The sequence below is a fragment of the Heptranchias perlo genome, chromosome 27, assembly GCF_035084215.1.
Source record: "Heptranchias perlo isolate sHepPer1 chromosome 27, sHepPer1.hap1, whole genome shotgun sequence".
Classification (NCBI taxonomy): Eukaryota; Metazoa; Chordata; class Chondrichthyes; order Hexanchiformes; family Hexanchidae; genus Heptranchias; species Heptranchias perlo.
Genome location: NC_090351.1, coordinates 1,646,502 through 1,669,402, shown reverse-complemented (window position 1 = coordinate 1,669,402; position 22,901 = coordinate 1,646,502). Strand labels below are relative to the sequence as shown.

The following is a 22,901-nucleotide window of genomic DNA, read 5'->3' as shown; positions in this document are numbered from 1 at the left end:
TCTATTCATCTCAGTTTTGAAATTTTCAATTGACCCCCACCCTCAACAGCTTTTTGGGGAAGAGAGTTCCAGATTTCCACCCCCTTTGTGCTTCCTGACATCACCCCTGTATGTCCTAGCTCTAATTTTAAGGTTATGCCCCCTTGTTCTGGACTCTCCCACCAATCTACCCTATCAATTCCTTTCATCATCTTAAAAACCTCAATTAGATCACCCCTTAATCATCTATACTCAAGGGAATACAAACATAATATCCTATATTCCCAATATCCTATATACATCATTCCTAATATCCTATATACAACACAATTCCCATTATATCACAAAGAACAACAGTCCAAGCACATCAGGGAGAGGCAGGGTCCAGGGCTGGATGGGGGTTCGATCTGAAAACGTAGTCTGGCCAGCTGGGGAAGGGCCACTGGAGTCTTCCTGAGGAGGCAGGGTGAGTGGACAGGCAGTGCAGAGGGGGGAGGGGGATTTCCAAATCCATGTGAAACCCGCCAGCGAGCAGATGAGGCAAATAGAATGACCCTCTCGCTGTCCACTTACGAGGCAATGAGTGGGCAGTGCCTATCACAAAGGTCAGTCAGTGAGCAGAGGGAATCTCCACGTTCAGATACTCGGTCCAGTGAATGGGAATCTCTCACCAAGAAGTCAAACCAGCCAACGGGGGGGATCCTGGGGTCGCGGGGCCAGCCAACGGGGGGGATCCTGGGGTCGCGGGGCCAGCCAGCGGGGGGGATCCTGGGGTCGCGGGGCCAGCCAGCAGTGGGGGGGATCCTGGGGTCGCGGGGCCAGCCAGCGGGGGGGATCCTGGGGTCGCGGGGCCAGCCAGCAGTGGGGGGGATCCTGGGGTCGCGGGGCCAGCCAGCGGGGGGGGATCCTGGGGTCGCGGGGGCCAGCCAGCAGTGGGGGGGATCCTGGGGTCGTGGGGCCAGCCAGCGGGGGGGATCCTGGGGTACGCGGGGCCAGCCAGCGGGGGGGGATCCTGGGGTCGCGGGGGGATCCTGGGGTCGCGGGGCCAGCCAGCGGGGGGGGATCCTGGGGTCGCGGGGCCAGCCAGCGGGGGGGGATCCTGGGGTCGCGGGGCCAGCCAGCGGGGGGGATCCTGGGGTCGCGGGGCCAGCCAGCGGGGGGGGATCCTGGGGTCGCGGGGCCAGCCAGCGGGGGGGGATCCTGGGGTCGCGGGGCCAGCCAGCGGGGGGGGGGGGGGATCCTGGGGTCGCGGGGGCCAGCCAGCAGAGGGGGGGATCCTGGGGTCGCGGGGCCAGCCAGCAGAGGGGGGGATCCTGGGGTCGCGGGGCCAGCCAGTGGCTGTATTAAGGAATATGGAGCTGCAGCAGGAAAATGGAATTAAGATACAGATCAGCCCTGATCTAATTGGACGGTAGAACAGGCTCGATGGGCTGAATGGCCTCCTCCTGTTCCTGTGATCCTGTCCAGGGGTCCAGGAGACCTCCCTGAACACGGGGGGGGGGGGGGGGGGGGAGAGAGGGGGGGTTAGTAGCGGGATCCTGCTTCTAGTGCCCTGCGTGGGGGACCCTGCCCCTGGAGTAAGTGATTGGGGTGGGGAGAGGGGTGCTAGTGGGGTCCCTGGTCCCTGGTCCGTACCCCGCCCCTCGGGCTCTCCGGGGCGGGGCTGGCGGTCTCACCGAAACCCAATGGAGAGCCCGAGACCCGCCCCGCGTACACCCGGAAACAGGCACCTGAGAGCGGCCAGCGGGCGAGCAGGTGAGCGGAGCGGGGGAGAGACCCGGGGGAGAGGGAGAGGGAGAGGGAGAGGGGACTGACTCCGGGGAGAGGGGGGGACTGACTCCGGGGAGAGGGGGGGGACTGACTCCGGGGAGAGGGGGGGACTGACTCCGGGGAGAGGGGGGGACTGACTCCGGGGAGAGGGGGGGGGACTGACTCCGGGGAGAGGGGGGGACTGACTCCGGGGAGAGGGGGGGACTGACTCCGGGGAGAGGGGGGGACTGACTCCGGGTGGGACTCCGGGGAGAGGGGGGACTGACTCCGGGGAGAGGGGGGGACTGACTCCGGGGAGAGGGGGGGACTGACTCCGGGGAGAGGGGGGGGACTGACTCCGGGGAGAGGGGGGGACTGACTCCGGGGAGAGGGGGGGACTGACTCCGGGTGGGACTCCGGGGAGAGGGGGGGACTGACTCCGGGGAGAGGGGGGGGACTGACTCCGGGGAGAGGGGGGGGACTGACTCCGGGAGAGGGGGGGACTGACTCCGGGAGAGGGGGACTGACTCCGGGGAGAGGGGGGGACTGACTCCGGTTTGTCTTGTTCATTCGTTTCTCGTAGAGGGGTGGACTGACTCCGGGGAGAGGGGGGGACTCCGGGAGAGGGGGGACTGACTCCGGGGAGAGCGCGGTGCCGTAGGCGGAGCTGTTGGTGCTCTGCTACCGATACATCGTAACGGAGGAGCGAGAGCAACTGGCACTAATCGTTCCTGAGACCGATTGTTGAGAGGTTAGTGATCGATTGTTGTTCTAGAGTTGTGACTGATGCTGATTATTAACCGATTACAACCGATACCGATTGTGCCTGATTCTGATTCTACTACTCAGAATTTCCTGATCATTGTTTCTGATACTGCTGTGGACACTGATTAATCGGTTAATCCCTGTTTCTTATTGCAGACCTGGGGTGGCATCATGAGCCAGTTCAAATCGGCCTTCCGGAGGAGTATCAGGCGGCTGACCTGGCACGCTGGGCACCAGCGCCCGAGACCAGGTAGGGCACAAGGTGTACACACCTGGGGCACAGAAAGGACAGGGGGTCTACAGGGTGGGATTGAGTGGTTCATATGATACAGCTCAGAAGGAGGCTATTCGGCCCATCGTGCCTGTGCCGGCTCTTTGGTAGAGCAGCCAATTAGTCCCACTCCCCTGCTCTTTCCCTTCAAGTATTTATCCAATTCTCTTTTGAAAGTTACTGTTGAATTTGCTTCCCCCACCCTTTCAGGCAGTGAATTCCAGATCACAACTCGCTGCTTAATAAATTCTTTCCTCATGGCACTTCTGTTTTTTTTTGCCAGTCACCTCAAATCTGTGTCCTCTGGTTACCAACCCTTCTGCCACTGGAAACAGTTTCTCCTTATGATTTTGAACACCTCTATCAAATCTCCTCTTAACCTTCTCTGCTCTAAGGAGAACAACCCCAGCTTCTCCAGTCTCTCCACGTAACTGAAGTCCCATATCCCTGGAATCATTCTAGTAAATCTCTTCTGCACCCTCTCTAAAGCCGTGACATCTTCCTAAAGTGTAGTGCCCAGAACTGGACACAGTGCTCCAGCTGACGCCTAACCATAAACATTTAGCATAACTCCCTTCCTTTGGACTCTATGCCTCTATTAATAAAGCCCAGGATCCCATCTGCTTTTTTAACAGCCTTCTCAACTTGTCCTGTCACCTTCAGAGTTTTGTGTACATACACCCCCAGGTCTCTCTGTTCCTCCCCCCCCCCCCCCCCCTTAAAATGGCATCATTTTGTTTATTTTGCCTCTCCTCGTTCCTCTTACCAAAATGTATCACTTCACACTTCTCTGTGTTAAATTTCATCTGCCATGTGTCTGCCCATTTCACCAGTCTGTTTTTATCCCCCTGAAGTCTGTTACTATCCTCCACATTGTTTACTACTTTTCCGAGTTTCGTGTCATCCGCAAGCTTTGAAATTATACCCTCTATACCCAAGTCCAGGTCATTAATTTATATCAAAATGAGCAGTGGTCTAACACTGACCCCTGGGGAACACCACTGTATACTTCCCTCCAGTCTGAAAAACAACCGTTCACCACTACTCTCTGCTTTCTGTCCTGTAGCCAATTTTGTATCCACACTGCCACTGTCCCTTTAATCCCATGGGCTTTAATATTGCTAATAAGTCTATTATGTGACACTTTGTCAAATGCCTTTTGAAAGTCCATATTCACATCAACCACACTACCCTCATCAACCCTCTCCGTTACTTCATCGAAGAAATCAATCTAGTTAGTCAAATGTGATTTTCCTTTAACAAATCCACGCTGACTTTCATTTATTAGCTGATACTTTTCCAAGTGCCAATTAATTTTGCCTTGATCATTGCCTCTAAAAGTTTCTCCACTCACCGACGTTAGGCTGACTGGCCTGTAATTACCGGGTTTATCACTCTCCCCTTTTTTTGAACAGTGGTGTAACATTTGCAATCCTCCAGTCCTCTGGCACCCCTCGCATATCTAAGGAGGATTGTGGCCAGAGCCTCTGCAATTTCCACCCTTACTTCCCTCAGTAACCTAGGATGCTTCCCATCTGGACCGGGTGCCTTATCTACTTTAAGTACAGCCTCCTCGGGTGACTTTTCTACTTTGAGTACAGCCAATCTTTTAAGCACCCTTTCTTGATCTATTTTTATTCCTCTCCACTATCACTACTACCTCCTCCTTTACTGCTACAGTGGAAGCATCCTCTTCTCTAGTGAAGGCCAATGCAAAGTATTCATTTAGTACCTCTGGCTCCACAAGAAGATCCCCTTTTTTTGTCTATAATCGGCCCTACCCTTCCTTTGACTACCTGTTTAGAAAAGACTTTTGATTCCCTTTTATGTTAGCTGCTAATCTATTCTCATACTCTCTCTTTGCCCCTCTTATTCCCTTTTTTAGATCTCCTCTGGTTCTCTACTCTATTATGAACCTTACATTTGTCTTTAGCCTCCTTTTTCTGTTTAATTTTAATCTCTATATTTTTAGTCATCCAGGGACCTCTAGCTTTGGATGTCCTCCTTTTCCCCCTTGTGGGAATATGTCTACTCTGTACCCAAACCAGCTCCTCCTTGAAGACTTCCCATTGTTCAATTGCCTACCAATTTTTGATTCCAATCCACCAGATGACTTTTTAACTCAATGAAATTTGCCCTCCTCCAGTTAAGTATCTTTACGCTTGATTGTTCCTTGTCATTTTCCATAACTATTCTAAACCTAATGATATTATGATCACTGTTCCCCAAATGCTCCCCCTCTGAAACATGGTCCACTTGCCCCACTTCATTCCCCAGAACTAGATCCAGCACTGCTTCCCTCCTTGTTGGACTGGAAACACACTGATTAAGGAAGTTCTCTTGTATACATTTCAGGAATTCCTCCCCCTCTTTACCCTTTACACTGTTACTATCCCAGTCTATATTGGGATAATTGAAGTCCCCCATTATCACTACTCTATAGTTCTTGCATTATTCTGTAATTTTCTCCTCAATCTCCCTCCCACTATTTGGTGCCCTATAATATACACTCAGTAGTGTAACAGCTCCCCTATTGTTCCTCAATTCTAACCAAATAGATTCCCTCTTTGATCCTCAACTACATCATCCCTTTTCAGTGCTATAATAGTTTCTTTGATCAATACTGCCACCCTCCCCCCTCTTTCTTTCCTTCCCGATCTTTCCTGAATACCTTGTAGCCAGCAATATTAAGTACCCAATCCTCCCCTTTGAGCCAGGTCTCTGTTATTGCCACTATATCATAGTCCCTTGTGGCGACTAGGGCCTGCAGCTCACCAACCTTATTTACCACGCTATGTGCATTTACACACATGCAGTTCAAACTCATCTTAGACTGTCTCGTGTTTGCCCCCTGTCTGATTCCTCCTATTTCTGAACTATTTTTTATTCTAATGCTATTTGTCTCTTCCAGTCCTCTGTGCACCTTGTTTCTCCGCTCTAATTTTTCATCCTCGTGCCCATCCCCCAGCCAAATTAGTTTAAACCCTCCCCCACTGCACTCGTTAACCTCCCTGCGAGGACATTGGTCCCAGTTCTGTTAAGGTGCAACCCATCCGGCTTGTCCAGGTCCCTCCTGCCCCAGAACTGGTCCCAATGCCCCAGGAATCTGAAGCCCTCCCTCCAGCCATGTGTTACCCTGGCTTATCCTACTATTCCTGTACTCACTAGCGCATGGCACTGGGAGTAATCCAGGAATTACTACCTTTGAGGTCCTGCTTTTTAACTTCCTCCCTAGCTCCTGAAACGCTGACTGCAGGACCGTGCCCCTTTTCATTCCTATGTCATTGGTTCCCACATGGACCACGACATCTGGCTGTTCCCCTTACCCCCTCAAAATGTTCTGCACCCTCTCAGTGATGTCCGTTACTCTGGCACCAGGGAGGCAACACACCGTGCGGGACTCACGTCGGCAGGCATAGAAACGCCCGTCTGTCCCCCGACTATCGAATCCCCTATAACCACTATAACCACTGCATTTCTACACTTTGTTGTGCCTCACTGTGCCGTTCTTTGCCCGATGATGCCATGCTTCGGACTGCACTCCTTCGAGGTGTCGTCACCCTCACCGGTGTTCAACACTGAAAACCGGTTAGTGAGCGACACTCTCGGACGGCCGCCCACTTACAGTCCTGAACGCCCTGTGGCTGTGGGGTGACCACCTCCTGGAACGTACGATCCAGGATGGAGCGATCCGTGGGGTGGGATTGTGTGGTCTTTACTGGAGCTCCCCATTACAGAGAGAAAGACAGATAGGAAGGAATCCGTTATTAAGGAAGTGGTCAATGTGGTTTTGTAAAAGGGAAATCGTGTTTAATAAATTTATTAGTGTTTTGAGGATGTAACTAGCAGGGTAGATAAAGGGGAACCAGTGGATGTCATATATTTGAATTTTCAAAAGGGATTCAATAAGGTGCTACATAAAAGGTTGTTACACAAAATAAGGGCTCATGGCATTGGGGGAACATATTAGCATGGATAGAGGATTGGTTAAAGGACAGAAAAGAGAGTAAGAATAAACGGGTCATTCTCAGGTTGGCAGGCTGTAACTAGTGGGGTACCACAAGGATCAGTGCTTGGGCCTCAGCTATTTACAATCTATATTAATGACTTAGATGACGGGACCGAATATAATGTTTCCAAGTTTGCTGACAATACAAAGCTAGGTGGGAAAGTAAGCTGTGAAGAGCACATGGAGTCTGTAAAGGGATATAGACAGGTTAAGTGAGTGGGCAAGAAGGTGGCAGATGGAGTATAATGTGGGGAAATGTGAGGTTATTCACTTTGGTAGGAAGAATAGAAAAACAGAATATTTTTTAAACGGTGAGATAATATTAAATGTTGGTGTTCAGAGAGACTTGGGTATCCTCGTACAAAAAACACAAAAAGTTAACATGCAGGTACAGCAAGCAATTAGGAAGGCAAATGGAATGTTGGCCTTTATTGCAAGGGGGTTGGAGTACAAGAGTACGGAAGTCTTACTACAATTGTACAGGGCTTTGGTGAGACCTCACCTGGAGTACTGTGTACAGTTTTTATCTCCTTATCTAAGGAAGGATCGTAGAAAGTTATGGCACAGAAGGAGGCCATTTGGCCCATCATGTCCATGCTGACCGAAAAAGAGCTATCCAGCTTAATCCCACTTTCCAGCACTTGGTCCGTAGCCCTGTAGGTTACAGCACTTCAGGTGCACATCCAAGTACTTTTTAAATGAGTTGAGGGTTTCTGCCTCTCCCACCCTTTCAGGCAGTGAGTTCCAGACCCCCACCACCCTCTGGGTAAAAAAAATTTCTCCTCAGCTCCCGTCTAATCCTTCCACCAGTTGCTTTAAATCTATGCCCCCTGGTCACTGACTCCTCTGCTAATGGAAATAGGTCCTCCCTATCCACCCTATCTAGTCCTGTCATAATTTTAAATACTTCAATTAAATCTCCCCTCAGCCTCCTTTGTTCCAAGGAAAACAACCCCAGCCTATCCAATATTTTCTCATAGCTAAAATTCTTCAGCCCTGGCAACGTCCTCGTAAATCTCCTCTGTACCCTCACTAGTGCAATCACATCTTTCCTGTAATGTGGTGACCAGAACTGTGCACAGTACTCAAGCTGTGGCCTAACTAGTGTTTTATACAGTTCCAGCATAACATCCCCGCTCTTATATTCTATGCCTCGGCTAACAAAGGAAAGTATCCCATATGTTTTTTTTAACCACCTTATCTACCTGTCCTACCTTCAGGGATCTGTGGACATGCACTCTAAGGTCCCTTTGTTCCTCTACACCTCTCAGTATCCTCCCATTTATTGTGTATTTGCCTTAGAGGTGGTGCAACAAAGGTTCACTAGATTAATTCCTGGGATGAGAGGGTTGTCCTATGAAGAGAGGTTGAGTAGAATGGGCCTATACTCTGGAGTTTAGGGGAATGAGAGGTGATCTCATTGAAACATATAAGATTCTGAGGGGGATTGACAGGGTAGATGCTGACTCTGAAGTCTAGAACTAGGGGGCATAGTTGCAGGATAAGGGGTCTAAGACTGAGATGAGGATGAATTTCTTCACGCAGAGGGTTGTGAATCTTTGGAATTCTCTAACCCAAAGTGGTCGATAGATTTTTGGACTCTAGGGGAATCAAGGGATATGGGGATCGGGCAGGAAAGTGGAGTTGGGGTCAAAGATCAACCATGATCTGATTGAATGGCGGAGCAGGTTCGAGGGGCCGTATGGCCAACTCCTGCTCCTATTTCTTATGTTCTTAAGAAAGAAAGACTTGCATTTATATAGCATCTTACACAACCTCAGAACGTCCCAAAGCGCTTTACAGCCAATGAAGTACTTTTGAAGTGTAGTCACTGTTGTAATGTAGGAAACGTGGCAGCCAATTTGCGCACAGCAAGATCCCACAAACAGCAATGAGATAGTGATCTGATATTCTGTTTTTTAATGATGTTGGTTGAAGGGGAAATATTGGCCAGGACACTGGGGAGAACTCCCCTGCACCATGGGATATTTTTCATCTAGCTGAGAGGGCAGATGGGGCCTCGGTTTAATGTCTCATCCAAAAGACGGCACCTCCGACAGTGCAGCACTCCCTCAGTAGTGCACTGGAGCGTTAGCCTGGATTATGGGCTCAAGTCTCTGGAGTGGGACGTGAACCCAAGACCTTCTGACAGAGACGAGAGTGCGAGCACTGAGCCACAGCTGACATAGTAATGGAATAAATTAAAGACATTGAAGAGACACGGAGAAGGTGTGGATAGCTGAGGTGAGGGTGGGGTGAGACAGGTCCGAGACGGAAACAGGAAAAGCTGGCAAAGTGAGACAGAATCCAGCAACCTGAGAAGGAGGAGCCCCGCCGTCGCCCTGCATCGCCCCCCCTCCCCGCACTCCCTCAGTGCTGCACTGGAGTTTCAGCCTAGATTCCGGGCTCCAGTTTCTATGAAGTGGGATATGCACTCATGACCTTGTGACTGAGGTGAGCGTGCTTCCACTGAGCCAGACTGACAGCTGGCAGAATGTGAGAACTGGATCCCTCGGCCCTATACTGGTGTGTGTGAGAATGGACAGGTTACCAACCAGCTGTGACTGTAGAAAGTCCCACGGACTCCACAGCTCACAACACCAGTGCTTGGAAAATCCCAATTTATGACTCTGGGATGGAAGATGCCAGAATACAGAAAGTGTTGCTATAGCAACCTGAGCTTTTCCAGGAACGTGACGTCACCATGCCGACGTGATCTTTCTAACCCTTGTTTCTTGGCTGTACACAGACTGCCTTTACAGAGTGTGCATATATCTATATATAGCAAACTAACAGCAACTCTCAACTGCTCCTGACCTACGAAGTTTTGATCGAGTAAATAAGGAGAAACTGTTTCTACTGGCAGGAGGGTCGGTAACCAGAGGACACAGATTTATAGTGATTGGCAAAAGAACCAGAGGGGGGATGAGGAGAATGTTTTCACGCAGCGAGTTGTTATGATCTGGAATGCGCTGCCTGAAAGGGCGGTGGAAGCAGATTCAAGAAAGAAAAGAAATAACTTGCATTTCTATAGCGCCTTTCACGAAGTCAGGACGTCCCAAAGCTCTTTACAGTACTTTTGAAGTGTAGTCACTGTTGTAATGTAGGAAACGCAGCAGCCAATGTGAGCACAGCAAGATCCCACAAACAGCAATGTGATAAAGACCAGATAATCTGTTTTAGTGATGTCGGTTGAGGGATAAACATTGGTCAGGACTCCGGGGAGAACTCCCCTGCTCCTCTTTGAATAGTGGCCGTGCGATCTTTTACTTCCGCCTGAGAGGACAGGCGGGGCCTCGGTTTAACGTCTCATCCGAAAGACAGCACCTCCGACAGTGCAGCACTCCCTCAGTTCTGCACTGGGCGTGTCAGCCTAGATTATAGGCTCCAGTCTCTGGAGTGGAGATTGAGCCCACAACCTTTTGACTTAGGCAAGAGTGATATCACTGAGCCACGGCTAATGCCTAACCCATTCAATTATAACTTTCTAAAAGGAATTGGACATATACTTGAAATGGAAACATTTGCAGGCCTATGGTGAAGGAGCAGGGGGAGTGGGATTGTACAGCTCTTTCAAAGAGCCTGCACAGGCACGATGGGCTAAATGGCCTCCTTCTGTGATTTAAAGTTCTATTTTCAAAAGGCTTTCGATAAGGTGCCACATAAAAGGTTGTTACACAAGATAAGGGCTCATGGGGTTGGGGGTAACATATTAACAGGATAGAGGATAGGTTAATGGACAGAAAACAGAGAGTAGGGATAAACGGGTCATTCTCAGGTTGTCAGGCTGTAACTAGTGGGGTGCCGCAAGGATCAGTGCTTGGGCCTCAGCTATTTACAATCTATATTAATGAATTAGATGAAGGGACCGAGTGTAATGTATCCAAGTTTGCTGACGATACAAAGCTAGGTGGGAAAGCAAGCTGTGAGGAGGACACAAAGAGTCTGCAAAGGGATATAGACAGGTTAAGTGAGTGGGCAAGAAGGTGGCAGATGGAATATAATGTGGGGAATGTGAGGTTATTCACTTTGGTAGGAAGAATAGAAAAACAGAATATTTTTTAAATGGTGAGAAACTATTAAATGTTGGTATTCAGAGGGATTTGGGTGTCCTTGTACAGAAGCACAGAAGGTTAACATGCAGGTACAGCAAGCAATTAGGAAGGCAAATGGTATGTTGGCCTTTATTGCAAGGGGGTTGGAGTACAAGAGTAAGGACATCTTGCTGCAATTGTACAGGGCTTTGGTAAGACCTCACCTGGAGTACTGTGTACAGTTTTGGTCTCCTTACCTAAGGAAGGATATACTTGCCTTAGAGGGAGTGCAACAAAGGTTCAGTGGATTGATTCCTGGGATGAGAGGGTTGTCCTATGAGGAGAGATTGATTAGAATGGGCCTATACTCTCTGGAGTTTAGAAGAATGAGATGTGATCGCATTGAAACATATAAGATTCTGAGAGGGTAGATGCTGAGAGGCTGTTTCCCCTGGCTGGAGAATCTAGAACTAGGGGTCATAGTCTCAGGATAAGGGGTCGGCCATTTAAGACTGAGATGAGGAGGAATTTCTTCACTCAGAGGGTTGTGAATCTTTGGAATTCTCTACCCCAGAGGGCTGTGGATGCTGAGTCATTGAATATATTCAAGGCTGAGATGGATAGATTTTTGGACTCGAGGGGAATCAAGGGATATGGGGATCGGGCGGGAAAATGGAGTTGAGGTCAAAGATCAGCCATGATCTGATTGACTGGTGGAGCAGGCTCGAGGGGCTGTGTGGCCTACTCCTGCTCCTATTTCTTATGTTCTTATATGTCAAGCTTTTTATTCACACTTTTTTTAACTGGGCAAGTTTGAGAGCAGGATAACTTGTTCTGTGAGTCAAATGTGAATTTGAAGTGAGTTTTAATGTTGTCAGTGGATTTGCATTACCTGCCCGAACGCCCTGACTGAATGGAACAGTGCTCTCGGGAGACCAACTCTTTCGAGTGGGAAAGAGGGTGAGAGTGCTGTGTAAGGGCTGGGAGGTCCACTGAGTATTTGGTCCCCACACTAGCCCCAGTATCAGCCGTGGCTCAGTGCTCACACTCTCGCCTCTGAGTCAGAAGGTTGTGGGTCCCACTCCAGAGACTTGAGCACATAATCCAGGCTGACATTCCAGTGCAGTACTGAGGGGGTGCTGCACTGTCGGAGGTGTCGTCTTTCAGATGAGATGTTAAACCGAGGCCCCATCTGCTTTTTCAGGGATGCAAAAGATCCCACAGCACTATTTGAAGAGCGTGGGAGTTCTCACCGGTGTTCTGGCCAATATGTATCCCTCATCCAATATCACTAAAGAACAGATTATCTGGTCATTATCATATTCCTGTTTGTGGGATCTTGCTGTGCACAAATGGGCTGCCGCGTTTCCTACATTACAACAGTGACTACACTTCAAAGGTACTTCATTGGCTGTGAAGCGTTTTGGGAGGTCCTGAAGTTGTGAAAGGCGCTATATAAATTCTTTAGTGAGTCTCAGGACCCACGCGTCGTGGGAGGGTTTTTTTTCGGTGCTAGTGATAGGTGGGGTGAGGCCTCGGTCACACACTGTGTCCTGATCGGGACTGGGAGCTCTCTGCTCTACGCCACTGAGTAACTCTCCTTCCCCAGCGTTCCCTCTTCCTCTCTGGAAGGGGCCGGCGCTTGTAGGAGTCGAGTCTCACGGGTGGCTCTCCTTCACCCGAGTGGCCATTCTTCATGCGTGAAGCTATTCGACCAAGGGGGAGGACACAAAACAGCCGAGCTCAGTGCCATTCACACCCGATGTGCTAGCGTGCACTCTCAAGCAGGTGTCACTGGATAGCCATCAGGGGACAGGAGCCCTGGCTGGTTTCCCAACCCACATCCCCCTCTCCTGGTTCACGTGTACTGAAGCCAATTGCAGCGTTCCTACTGCCGATCCAGTCGAGGCCAGTTAACCCACCACTGACCAGGAGTTATCCCTGCACCTTCCTTGGTGCTCACTCTCGCGGCAGTGTCCTGGAGATTAATCTTCAATTCCTGGAGACTCCACAACACTCCTGGAGGATTGGCCACCCTACTCCCAGGTGGATGGAAAAGATCCCAGGGCCACTCTTCGAAGAGCAGGGGAGTTCTCCCCGGTGGCTTGGTCAATATTAATCCCTCAACTAAGACAGATTATCTGGTCATTATCTCATTGCTGTTGTGGGATCTTGCTGTGCGCAAATTGGCTGCCACATTTCCTACATTACAACAGTGACTACACTTCAAAAGTTCCCCATTGGCTGTAAAGTGCTTTGGGACTTCCTGAGGTTGTGCAAGGTGCTGTAGAAATGCAAGTTTTGTTTTGCTTTCCTGGTCTGTGTGACTCTGACACGGTGTGAGCATTCAGGGAATTCCCAGCACTACTATAGGGCAGAGGTAAAATGGACAAGGAGCCTTTCTCCACCAGAACTCCTAGACAGCAGTGTTCCCCCAACTACCCCAACCACTCCGAGGGGACTGTCTTAAGTACAAAGGGAAGTATCAGCAACTTACAGCATGCTTTCCTTCCATTCAGTTTCATTTTCAGGGACACTCACCCTCGGCTAATCCCAGCGACTGAATCGTACAATTCGGGAGCCAACCAGCTGGTGGGCTCTGGGCCCAAACCCAATGGCACCCGGATTCAAAATACCCCAAACACATTTCATCCAGGGCCCTTGCACACAGAGCAGGGTTATATCCAGAGCTAAAAGAACAATTCTAAATATATAAACCTCACAGTTGACTTAGTGGCTCTGAGCCAAGAGAACAGAAAATCAGCCCAGGTTCCCCTCTGATTACTGACCACTGCTGAACATGAATTGGTGTCACTGTCAGGTGTTCCCTTTACACTGTCCCATCAAACACTCCCAGGGCAGGGACAGCATGGGTTAGATACAGAGTAAAGCTCCCTCTACACTGTCCCATCAAACACTCCCAGGGCAGGTACAGCACGGGTTAGATACAGAGTAAAGCTCCCTCTACACTGTCCCATCAAACACTCCCAGGGCAGGTACAGCACGGGTTAGATACAGAGTAAAGCTCCCTCTACACTGTCCCATCAAACACTCCCAGGGCAGGTACAGCACGGGTTAGATACAGAGTAAAGCTCCCTCTACACTGTCCCATCAAACACTCCCAGGGCAGGTACAGCACGGGTTAGATACAGAGTAAACCTCCCCCTACACTGTCCTAAAAATGAACTGACAAGCAAAAAATCTCTGCTGCTGGAAATCTGACTGTTTCCAAAAATGTGCTTCAGTCCCAACCTCGTTGATGCTGCTACATTTTTTCACCTCCCACACAAGCCTCCCGTGGGTGTCTCTAATTGAGATTGCCAATTTAATGCTGAATTATGGATCGTTTTGTCCTGTCGCACTGTTTTCACTGAGGACCTTTGTTGTCATTGTCCAATCTCATTCCACCGCTCACAGCCAGGAGAGAGGTTCAGAGAGAGGGAGGTTGAGGGGGGGAGAGAGGGAGGTTGAGGCGGGGGGGGGGGGGAGAGGTTTTGAGAGAGGGAGAGATTCATCTGCTCTGTGTGGGCTGGATTTAAACCCAGATCCCAGAGGTGAAAAGCTGGCATGTTAACCAATTCACTACCAGGTCCATTTGTGACTTGATAAAGAGGATTCTGTCATGGAATTTAAAAAAACATTTCTATTCCCTCCATCACCAAGACCACTTCCACCTCCGCACCATCGCCTGTCTCCGCCCCTGCCTCAGCTCATCTGCTGCTGAAACCCTCATCCATACCTTTGTTACCTCCAGACTCGACTGTTCCAATGTTCTCCTGACTGGCCTTTCATCTTCCACCCTCCATAAACTTGAGCTCATCCAAAACTCTGCTGCCCGTATCCTAACTCACACCAAATCCCGTTCACCCCCGTGCTCGCTGACCTACATTGGCTCCCGCACCGGGAACGCTCAATTTTAAAACTCTTATCCTTGTTTTCAAATCCCTCCATGGCCTCTCATATCGCTGTAACCTCCTCCAGCCCTACCACCCTCCCAGATCTCTGCGCTCCTCCAATTCTTGCCTCTTGGCATCCCTGATTTTAATCACTCCACCATTGGCAGCCGTGCCTTCAGCTGCCTCGGCCCTAAGCTCTGGAATTCCCTCCCTAAACCTCTCCGCCTCTCTCTCCTCCTTTAAGACGCTCCTTAAAACCTACCTCATTGCTTTTGGTCACCTGCACTAATATCTCCTTATGTGGCTCAGTGTCAGGTTTTGTTTGATAATTGCTCCTGTGAAGCGCCATGGGCCGTTTTACTACGTTAAAGTTGCTGTATAAATACAAGCTGTGTTGATGCATTGAAAGGCGGCTGGAGTGTAACGTACTGTTGCTGCATAGAAACATAGAACATTTACGGCACAGAAGGAGGCCATTCGGCCCATTGTGTCTGTGCCGGCTGAAATTGAGCCACCCAGCCTAATCCCACTTTCCAGCTCTTGGTCCGTAGCCCTGTAGGTTACAGCACTTCAGGTGCACATCCAAGTACTTTTTAAATGAGTTGAGGGTTTCTGCCTCTCCCACCCTTTCAGGCAGTGAGTTCCAGACCCCCACCACCCTCTGGGTGAAAAAATTTCTCCTCAGCTCCCGTCTAACCCTTCTACCAATTACTTTAAATCTATGCCTCCTGATTATTGACCCCTCTGCTAAGGGAAATAGGTCCTTCCTATCCACTCTATCGAGGCCCCTCACAATTTTGTACACCTCAATTAAATCACCCCACAGCCTCCTCTGTTCCAAAGAAAACAACCATAGCCTGTCCAATCTGTCATCAGAGCTAAAATTCTCCAGTCATCCTCGTAAATCTCCTCTGCACCATCTCGAGTGCAATTACCTCCTTCCTGAAATGTGGTGACCAGAACTGTACACAGTACTCAAGCTGTGGCCTAACTAGTGTTTTATACAGTTCGAGCATAACATCCCTGCTCTTATATTCTATTGTAAACAATTTTACAACACCAAGTTATAGTCCAGCAATTTTATTTTAAATTCACAAGCTTTCGGAGATTTTCTCCTTCCTCAGGCAAATGTTTGAGAGAGGGAGAGATTCATCTGCTCTGTTTTATATTCTATGCCTTGGCTAATAAAGGAAAGTATCCCGTATGCCTTCTTAACCACCTTATCTACCTGTCCTTCCACCTTCAGGGATCTGTGGACATGCACTCCAAGCTCCCTCACTTAGGATAGGAACATAGGAACAGGAGTAGGCCATTCAGCCCCTCGTGCCTGCTCCGCCATTTGATAAGATCATGGCTGATCTGTGATCTAACTCCATATACCTGCCTTTGGCCCATATCCCTTAATACCTTTGGTTGCCAAAAAGCTATCTAGCTCAGATTTAAATTTAGCAATTGAGCTAGTATCAATTGCCGTTTGTGGAAGAGAGTTCCAAACTTCTACCACCCTTTGTGTGTAGAAGTGTTTTCTAATCTCACTCCTGAAAGGTCTGGCTCTAATTTTTAGTCTGTGCCCCCTACTGCTAGAATCCCCAACCAGTGGAAATAATTTCTCTCTATCCACCCTATCTGTTCCCCTTAATATCTTATAAACTTCGATCAGATCACCCCTTAACCTTCGAAACTCTGGAGAATACAACCCCAATTTCTGTAATTTCTCCTCGTAACTTAACCCTTGAAGTCCAGGTATCATTCTAGTAAACCTACGCTGCACTCCCTCCAAGGCCAATATGTCCTTCCAAAGGTGCGGTGCCCAGAACTGCTCACAGTACTCCAGGTGCGGTCTAACCAGGGTTTTGTATAGCTGCAGCATAACTTCTGCCCCCTTGTACTCTAGTCCTCTAGATATAAAGGCCAGCATTCCATTAGCCTTCTTGATTATTTTCTGCACCTGTTCATGACACTTCAATGATCTATGTACCTGAACCCCTAAGTCCCTTTGGACATCCACTGTTTTTAACTTTTTACCATTTAGTTACCATCCTGTTCTATCCTTTTTTGATCCAAAGTGGATGACCTCACATTTGTCTACATTGAATTCCATTTGCCACAGTTTTGCCCATTCACCTAATCTATCAATATCGCGTTGTAATTTTATGTTCTCATCTACACTGCTTACAATGCCACCAATCTTTGTGTCATCAGCAAACTTAGATATGAGACTTTCTATGCCTTCATCTAAGTCGTTAACAAATATTGTGAATAATTGAGGCCCCAAGACAGATCCCTGCGGGACTCCACTAGTCACATCCTGCCAATGTAAGTACCTACCCATTATCCCTACTTTCTGTTGCCTTTTGCTCAGCCAACTTCCTAACCAAGTCCATACTTTTCCCTCGATTCTATGGGCTTCTATCTTAGCTAACAGTCTCGTTTGTGGGACTTTATCCAATGCCTTCTGGAAGTCCATATAAATAACATCCATTGACATTCCCCCGACCACTACTTTAGTCACCTCTTCAAAAAATTCAATCAGGTTTGTCAGGCACGACCTACCTTTCACAAATCCATGCTGGCATGTACTTTTTTGACCAGTCTGCCACGTGCTATTTCTCTGCTGCATCTCTCTGCCAGTTGGAACTGGGCTGCTGAAGTCACCTCTATTATTTTCAGCTCTTGGACTGTTCTGTCCTATATTCCAGGCCTTTAACCTAAATGTCCCAGTGCTGTAACGCCCTCAATGACAGTGTTCACCAGTGCACGAGTGCAAATTGCAGCCAGGTCAATGACTAGGAGGGGGGAGGAGGAGGATCACTTCCTTGTTTGCTGTGGGAAAACCCCAAACATTATTTACTTATAAAGAGACTAACAAGTAGGGCAGGAGATCGCTGGGAGACAGGGAGCAGGGCAGGAGATCGCTGGGAGACAGGGAGCAGGGCAGGAGATCGCTGGGAGACAGGGAGCAGGGCAGGAGTTCAGTTATAGTGTGAGACGGGGGTCAGGATGCTGAGAGCAATCAGAAGGAGTTTAAGATGGAAAGTTACCAGCTGCTTACTCTGTGCTTCTAAAACAGGCATCGAGAGGAGCATTTCAAACGAAGAGAAGAGGCCCGAACGAGACTTGTCCCGATATACTGGGCAGTTCTTCTTCGAATATCTGGTGGTTGTTTCGTTAAAGAAGTCTGGAGAAACATACGAGCCACAGATAACCTACCAGTTTCCGAAGGTGAGTGAGTGAGTGAGTGAATGATTATCTCAGTCGCCCGCAGTGCTGGAAGTTCAGTCAGGCTGCATCTTGTTTACGGGAAGGAATCAGACGTGTCATTGAGTAATCCACTTAGTGAAGATCTCCTGATAACTTCATTCCAGTTGTGAATTCCTCTTAATTGGTTTGGCCGCAGACGAATTGTCAGAACTTTTATTTTACTGTACGTCTATTTCCGAGAGACCCCGTTTTACTGTAGGTGGTCTGTATTTCAGAGACCCTGTTTTACTGTAGGTGGTCTGTATTTCAGAGACCCTGTTTTACTGTAGTTGGTCTGTATTTCAGAGACCCTGTTTTACTGTAGGTGGTCTGTATTTCAGAGACCCTGTTTTACTGTAGGTGGTCTGTATTTCAGAGACCCTGTTTTACTGTAGGTGGTCTGTATTTCAGAGACCCTGTTTTACTGTAGGTGGTCTGTATTTCAGAGACCCTGTTTTACTGTAGGTGGTCTGTATTTCAGAGACCCTGTTTTACTGTAGTTGGTCTGTATTTCAGAGACCCTGTTTTACTGTAGGTGGTCTGTATTTCAGAGACCCTGTTTTACTGTAGGTGGTCTGTATTTCAGAGACCCCGTATTACTGTAGGTGGTCTGTATTTCAGAGATCCTGTTTTACTGTAGTTGGTCTGTATTTCAGAGACCCTGTTTTACTGTAGGTGGTCTGTATTTCAGAGACCCTGTTTTACTGTAGGTGGTCTGTATTTCAGAGACCCTGTTTTACTGTAGTTGGTCTGTATTTCAGAGATCCTGTTTTACTGTAGTTGGTCTGTATTTCAGAGACCCTGTTTTACTGTAGGTGGTCTGTATTTCAGAGACCCTGTTTTACTGTAGGTGGTCTGTATTTCAGAGACCCTGTTTTACTGTAGTTGGTCTGTATTTCAGAGATCCTGTTTTACTGTAGTTGGTCTGTATTTCAGAGACCCTGTTTTACTGTAGGTGGTCTGTATTTCAGAGACCCTGTTTTACTGTAGGTGGTCTGTATTTCAGAGACCCTGTTTTACTGTAGGTGGTCTGTATTTCAGAGACCCTGTTTTACTGTAGGTGGTCTGTATTTCAGAGACCCTGTTTTACTGTAGGTGGTCTGTATTTCAGAGACCCTGTTTTACTGTAGGTGGTCTGTATTTCAGAGACCCTGTTTTACTGTAGGTGGTCTGTATTTCAGAGACCCTGTTTTACTGTAGGTGGTCTGTATTTCAGAGACCCTGTTTTACTGTAGGTGGTCTGTATTTCAGAGACCCTGTTTTACTGTAGGTGGTCTGTATTTCAGAGACCCTGTTTTACTGTAGGTGGTCTGTATTTCAGAGACCCTGTTTTACTGTAGGTGGTCTGTATTTCAGAGACCCCGTTTTACTGTAGGTGGTCTGTATTTCAGAGACCCTGTTTTACTGTAGGTGGTCTGTATTTCAGAGACCCTGTTTTACTGTAGGTGGTCTGTATTTCAGAGACCCTGTTTTACTGTAGGTGGTCTGTATTTCAGAGACCCCGTTTTACTGTAGGTGGTCTGTATTTCAGAGACCCCGTTTTACTGTAGGTGGTCTGTATTTCAGAGACCCCGTTTTACTGTAGGTGGTCTGTATTTCAGAGACCCTGTTTTACTGTAGTTGGTCTGTATTTCAGAGACCCTGTTTTACTGTAGTTGGTCTGTATTTCAGAGACCCTGTTTTACTGTAGGTGGTCTGTATTTCAGAGACCCTGTTTTACTGTAGGTGGTCTGTATTTCAGAGACCCTGTTTTACTGTAGGTGGTCTGTATTTCAGAGACCCTGTTTTACTGTAGGTGGTCTGTATTTCAGAGAGACCCCATTTTACTGTAGGTGGTCTGTATTTCAGAGACCCTGTTTTACTGTAGTTGGTCTGTATTTCAGAGACCCTGTTTTACTGTAGTTGGTCTGTATTTCAGAGACCCTGTTTTACTGTAGGTGGTCTGTATTTCAGAGACCCTGTTTTACTGTAGGTGGTCTGTATTTCAGAGACCCTGTTTTACTGTAGGTGGTCTGTATTTCAGAGACCCTGTTTTACTGTAGGTGGTCTGTATTTCAGAGACCCTGTTTTACTGTAGGTGGTCTGTATTTCAGAGACCCTGTTTTACTGTAGGTGGTCTGTATTTCAGAGACCCTGTTTTACTGTAGGTGGTCTGTATTTCAGAGACCCCGTTTTACTGTAGGTGGTCTGTATTTCAGAGACCCTGTTTTACTGTAGGTGGTCTGTATTTCAGAGACCCTGTTTTACTGTAGGTGGTCTGTATTTCAGAGACCCCGTTTTACTGTAGGTGGTCTGTATTTCAGAGACCCCGTTTTACTGTAGTTGGTCTGTATTTCAGAGACCCTGTTTTACTGTAGGTGGTCTGTATTTCAGAGACCCTGTTTTACTGTAGTTGGTCTGTATTTCAGAGACTCCGTTTTACTGTCGTTGGTCTGTATTTCAGAGACTCCGTTTTACTGTAGTTGGTCTGTATTTCAGAGACCCCGTTTTACTGTAGGTGGTCTGTATTTCAGAGACCCCGTTTTACTGTAGGTGGTCTGTATTTCAGAGACCCTGTTTTACTGTAGGTGGTCTGTATTTCAGAGACCCTGTTTTACTGTAGGTGGTCTGTATTTCAGAGACCCTGTTTTACTGTAGGTGGTCTGTATTTCAGAGACCCTGTTTTACTGTAGTTGATCTGTATTTCAGAGACCCTGTTTTACTGTAGGTGGTCTGTATTTCAGAGACCCTGTTTTACTGTAGGTGGTCTGTATTTCAGAGACCCTGTTTTACTGTAGGTGGTCTGTATTTCAGAGACCCTGTTTTACTGTAGGTGGTCTGTATTTCAGAGACCCTGTTTTACTGTAGGTGGTCTGTATTTCAGAGACCCTGTTTTACTGTAGTTGGTCTGTATTTCAGAGACCCTGTTTTACTGTAGGTGGTCGGTATTTCAGAGACCCTGTTTTACTGTAGGTGGTCGGTATTTCAGAGACCCCGTTTTACTGTAGGTGGTCTGTATTTCAGAGGGAGAACCTGATGCGTTCCCAGAAGGAGGAGGAGGAGAGTTTACTGAGGGCAATTCCGCTGTTTTGCTTTCCGGATGATAACACCGAGTACGAGAGGTACCTGCACATTTCATTTACTCTTCATTGCAATCCCTCTTTGATGACAACCCACTCACCTGCTTTATATTCCTACTGTCTGTATTCGAAGACTTGCATTTTACCAATCTGAACCAATCAGGGAACAAGCTTTTTGAGGAACTGAGTAGAATGGGCCGATACTCTCTGGAGTTTAGAAGAATGAGAGTTGATCTCATTGAAACATATAAGATTCTGAGGGGGCTTGACAGGGTAGATGCTGAGAGGTTGTTTCACCCGCCTGGAGAGTCTAGAACTAGGGAACATAGTCTCAGGAAAAGGGGTTGGCCATTTAAGACTGAGATGAGGAGGAATTTCTTCACTCAGAGGGTTGTGAATCTTTGGAATTCTCTACTCCAGAGGGCTGTGGATGCTGAGTCATTAAATATAGTCAAGGCTGAGATCGATAGATTTCTGGACTCTAAGGGAATCATGGGATATGGGGATCGGGCAGGAAAGTGGAGTTGAGGTCAAAGATCAGCCATGATCTGATTGAATGGCGGAGCAGGCTCGAGGGGCCACATGACCTACTCCTGCTCCTGTTTCTTATGTTCTTATTTCTATAGCGCCTTTCACGTCCTCAGGATGTCCCAAAGCCGATGAAGTACTTTTGAAGTGTCGTCACTGTTGTAATGTAGGAAATGCGGCAGCCAATTTGCGCACAGCAAGATCCCACAAACAGCAATGTGATAATGACCAAATAATCTGTTTTAATGATGTTGGCTAAGGGATAAATATTGGCCAGGATACTGGGGAGAACTCCCCTGCTCTTCTTCGAAATACTGTTATGGGATCTTTTATGCCCACCTGAGAGGGCAGAAGGGGTCTTGGTTCAACGTCTCATCCAGAAGACGGCACCTCTGACAGTGCAGCACTCCCTCTGCACTGCAATGAAATGTCGGCCTGGGTTCTGTGCTTAGGTCTCTGGATTGGGACTTGAACCCATGACCTTCTGACTCGGAGGTGAGAGTGCGCCCCACTGAGCCACGGCTGACACCTAATGGAGCCCCAGGCCTTTGTTTGGCAGATCTTGTTTTACTAATACTCTTATTTTTTTCAGTGAAACTTTCTCCTTCGTCCTGACCAACGTTGATGGCAGCAGGAAGTTTGGGTACTGCAGACGCCTCCTGGTAACCTCAGTTTATTAATTGTTTCTACCCCAGTTCCCCCTCCCTTTCCGAAGGTTGATGGTCAGATCGATGTTCTTTATCATGAAGCCAAAGTGGGAAATGTTGGAAGAGGGGCTGAGGTGGGGGAGGGGCGGGGGCTGAGGTGGGGGAGGGGCGGGGGCTGGGGAGGGGCGGGGGCTGAGGTGGGGGATGGAGGAGGGGTGGAATGTCTTCAGCAGTTTACAAACAGCTGTGTCCTGATCTACGGAGCAAATTTTAGTTTTCAAAACTCCGGTCCAGTGTTTCGCATCTCCGGCCCGGGGCGCACGGCTCCCCGGCCCGGCATTTGGTTTTGCACACCTCCCTGACTCTTCATTCCAACGGAAATACCTCCAGCAGTGCGTCCTTCAATATTCTACCCTTCAAATAGCTTCTGGACTCACTCACCCTCCACACCTGTCTCCGAACCTGGACATCAGTTTGTCGATGCTCCAAGCTGACTCCACCCCATCTACGTCAACCTGATCCCACCACAGGACCTCTGACATTAACTTTGGACTCTGTCCCATTATCTCCTCTCTACTCTCCTTTTATTACCAGGTCTATCCTATTCTTGCTTTGTAACCACACCTGTGTAACTTGAGTTTCCCTGTGTCCATTCGTGTGTGTGTTTTGTCTGCAGCTCCGAACCCAAGCCCATCGTTCCTATTTCCCCTTTTTTCACCTTTTC

The 22,901-nt window shown here is 48.3% G+C and overlaps 1 protein-coding gene across 4 annotated transcripts in view; it reads left to right on the top strand.

Moving 5' to 3' along the window:
* The window catches only part of LOC137344340 (DENN domain-containing protein 2D-like), a 74,242-nt gene that overhangs the window by 16,510 nt on the left and 34,831 nt on the right, over window positions 1–22,901 (top strand). For 2 of the 4 annotated variants that reach the window (XM_068007207.1, XM_068007210.1), the window contains exons 2-5: window positions 2,650–2,743; window positions 17,774–17,925; window positions 20,947–21,044; window positions 22,123–22,192. In XM_068007207.1, the coding sequence (XP_067863308.1) occupies window positions 2,665–2,743; window positions 17,774–17,925; window positions 20,947–21,044; window positions 22,123–22,192 (399 nt within the window). In that variant the 5' untranslated portion in view covers window positions 2,650–2,664. Of the gene's footprint in view, window positions 1–1,648; window positions 1,735–2,426; window positions 2,480–2,649; window positions 2,744–17,773; window positions 17,926–20,946; window positions 21,045–22,122; window positions 22,193–22,901 lie in introns of those variants that run through there. The other 2 variants (XM_068007209.1, XM_068007208.1) reach the window with 2 other exon arrangements.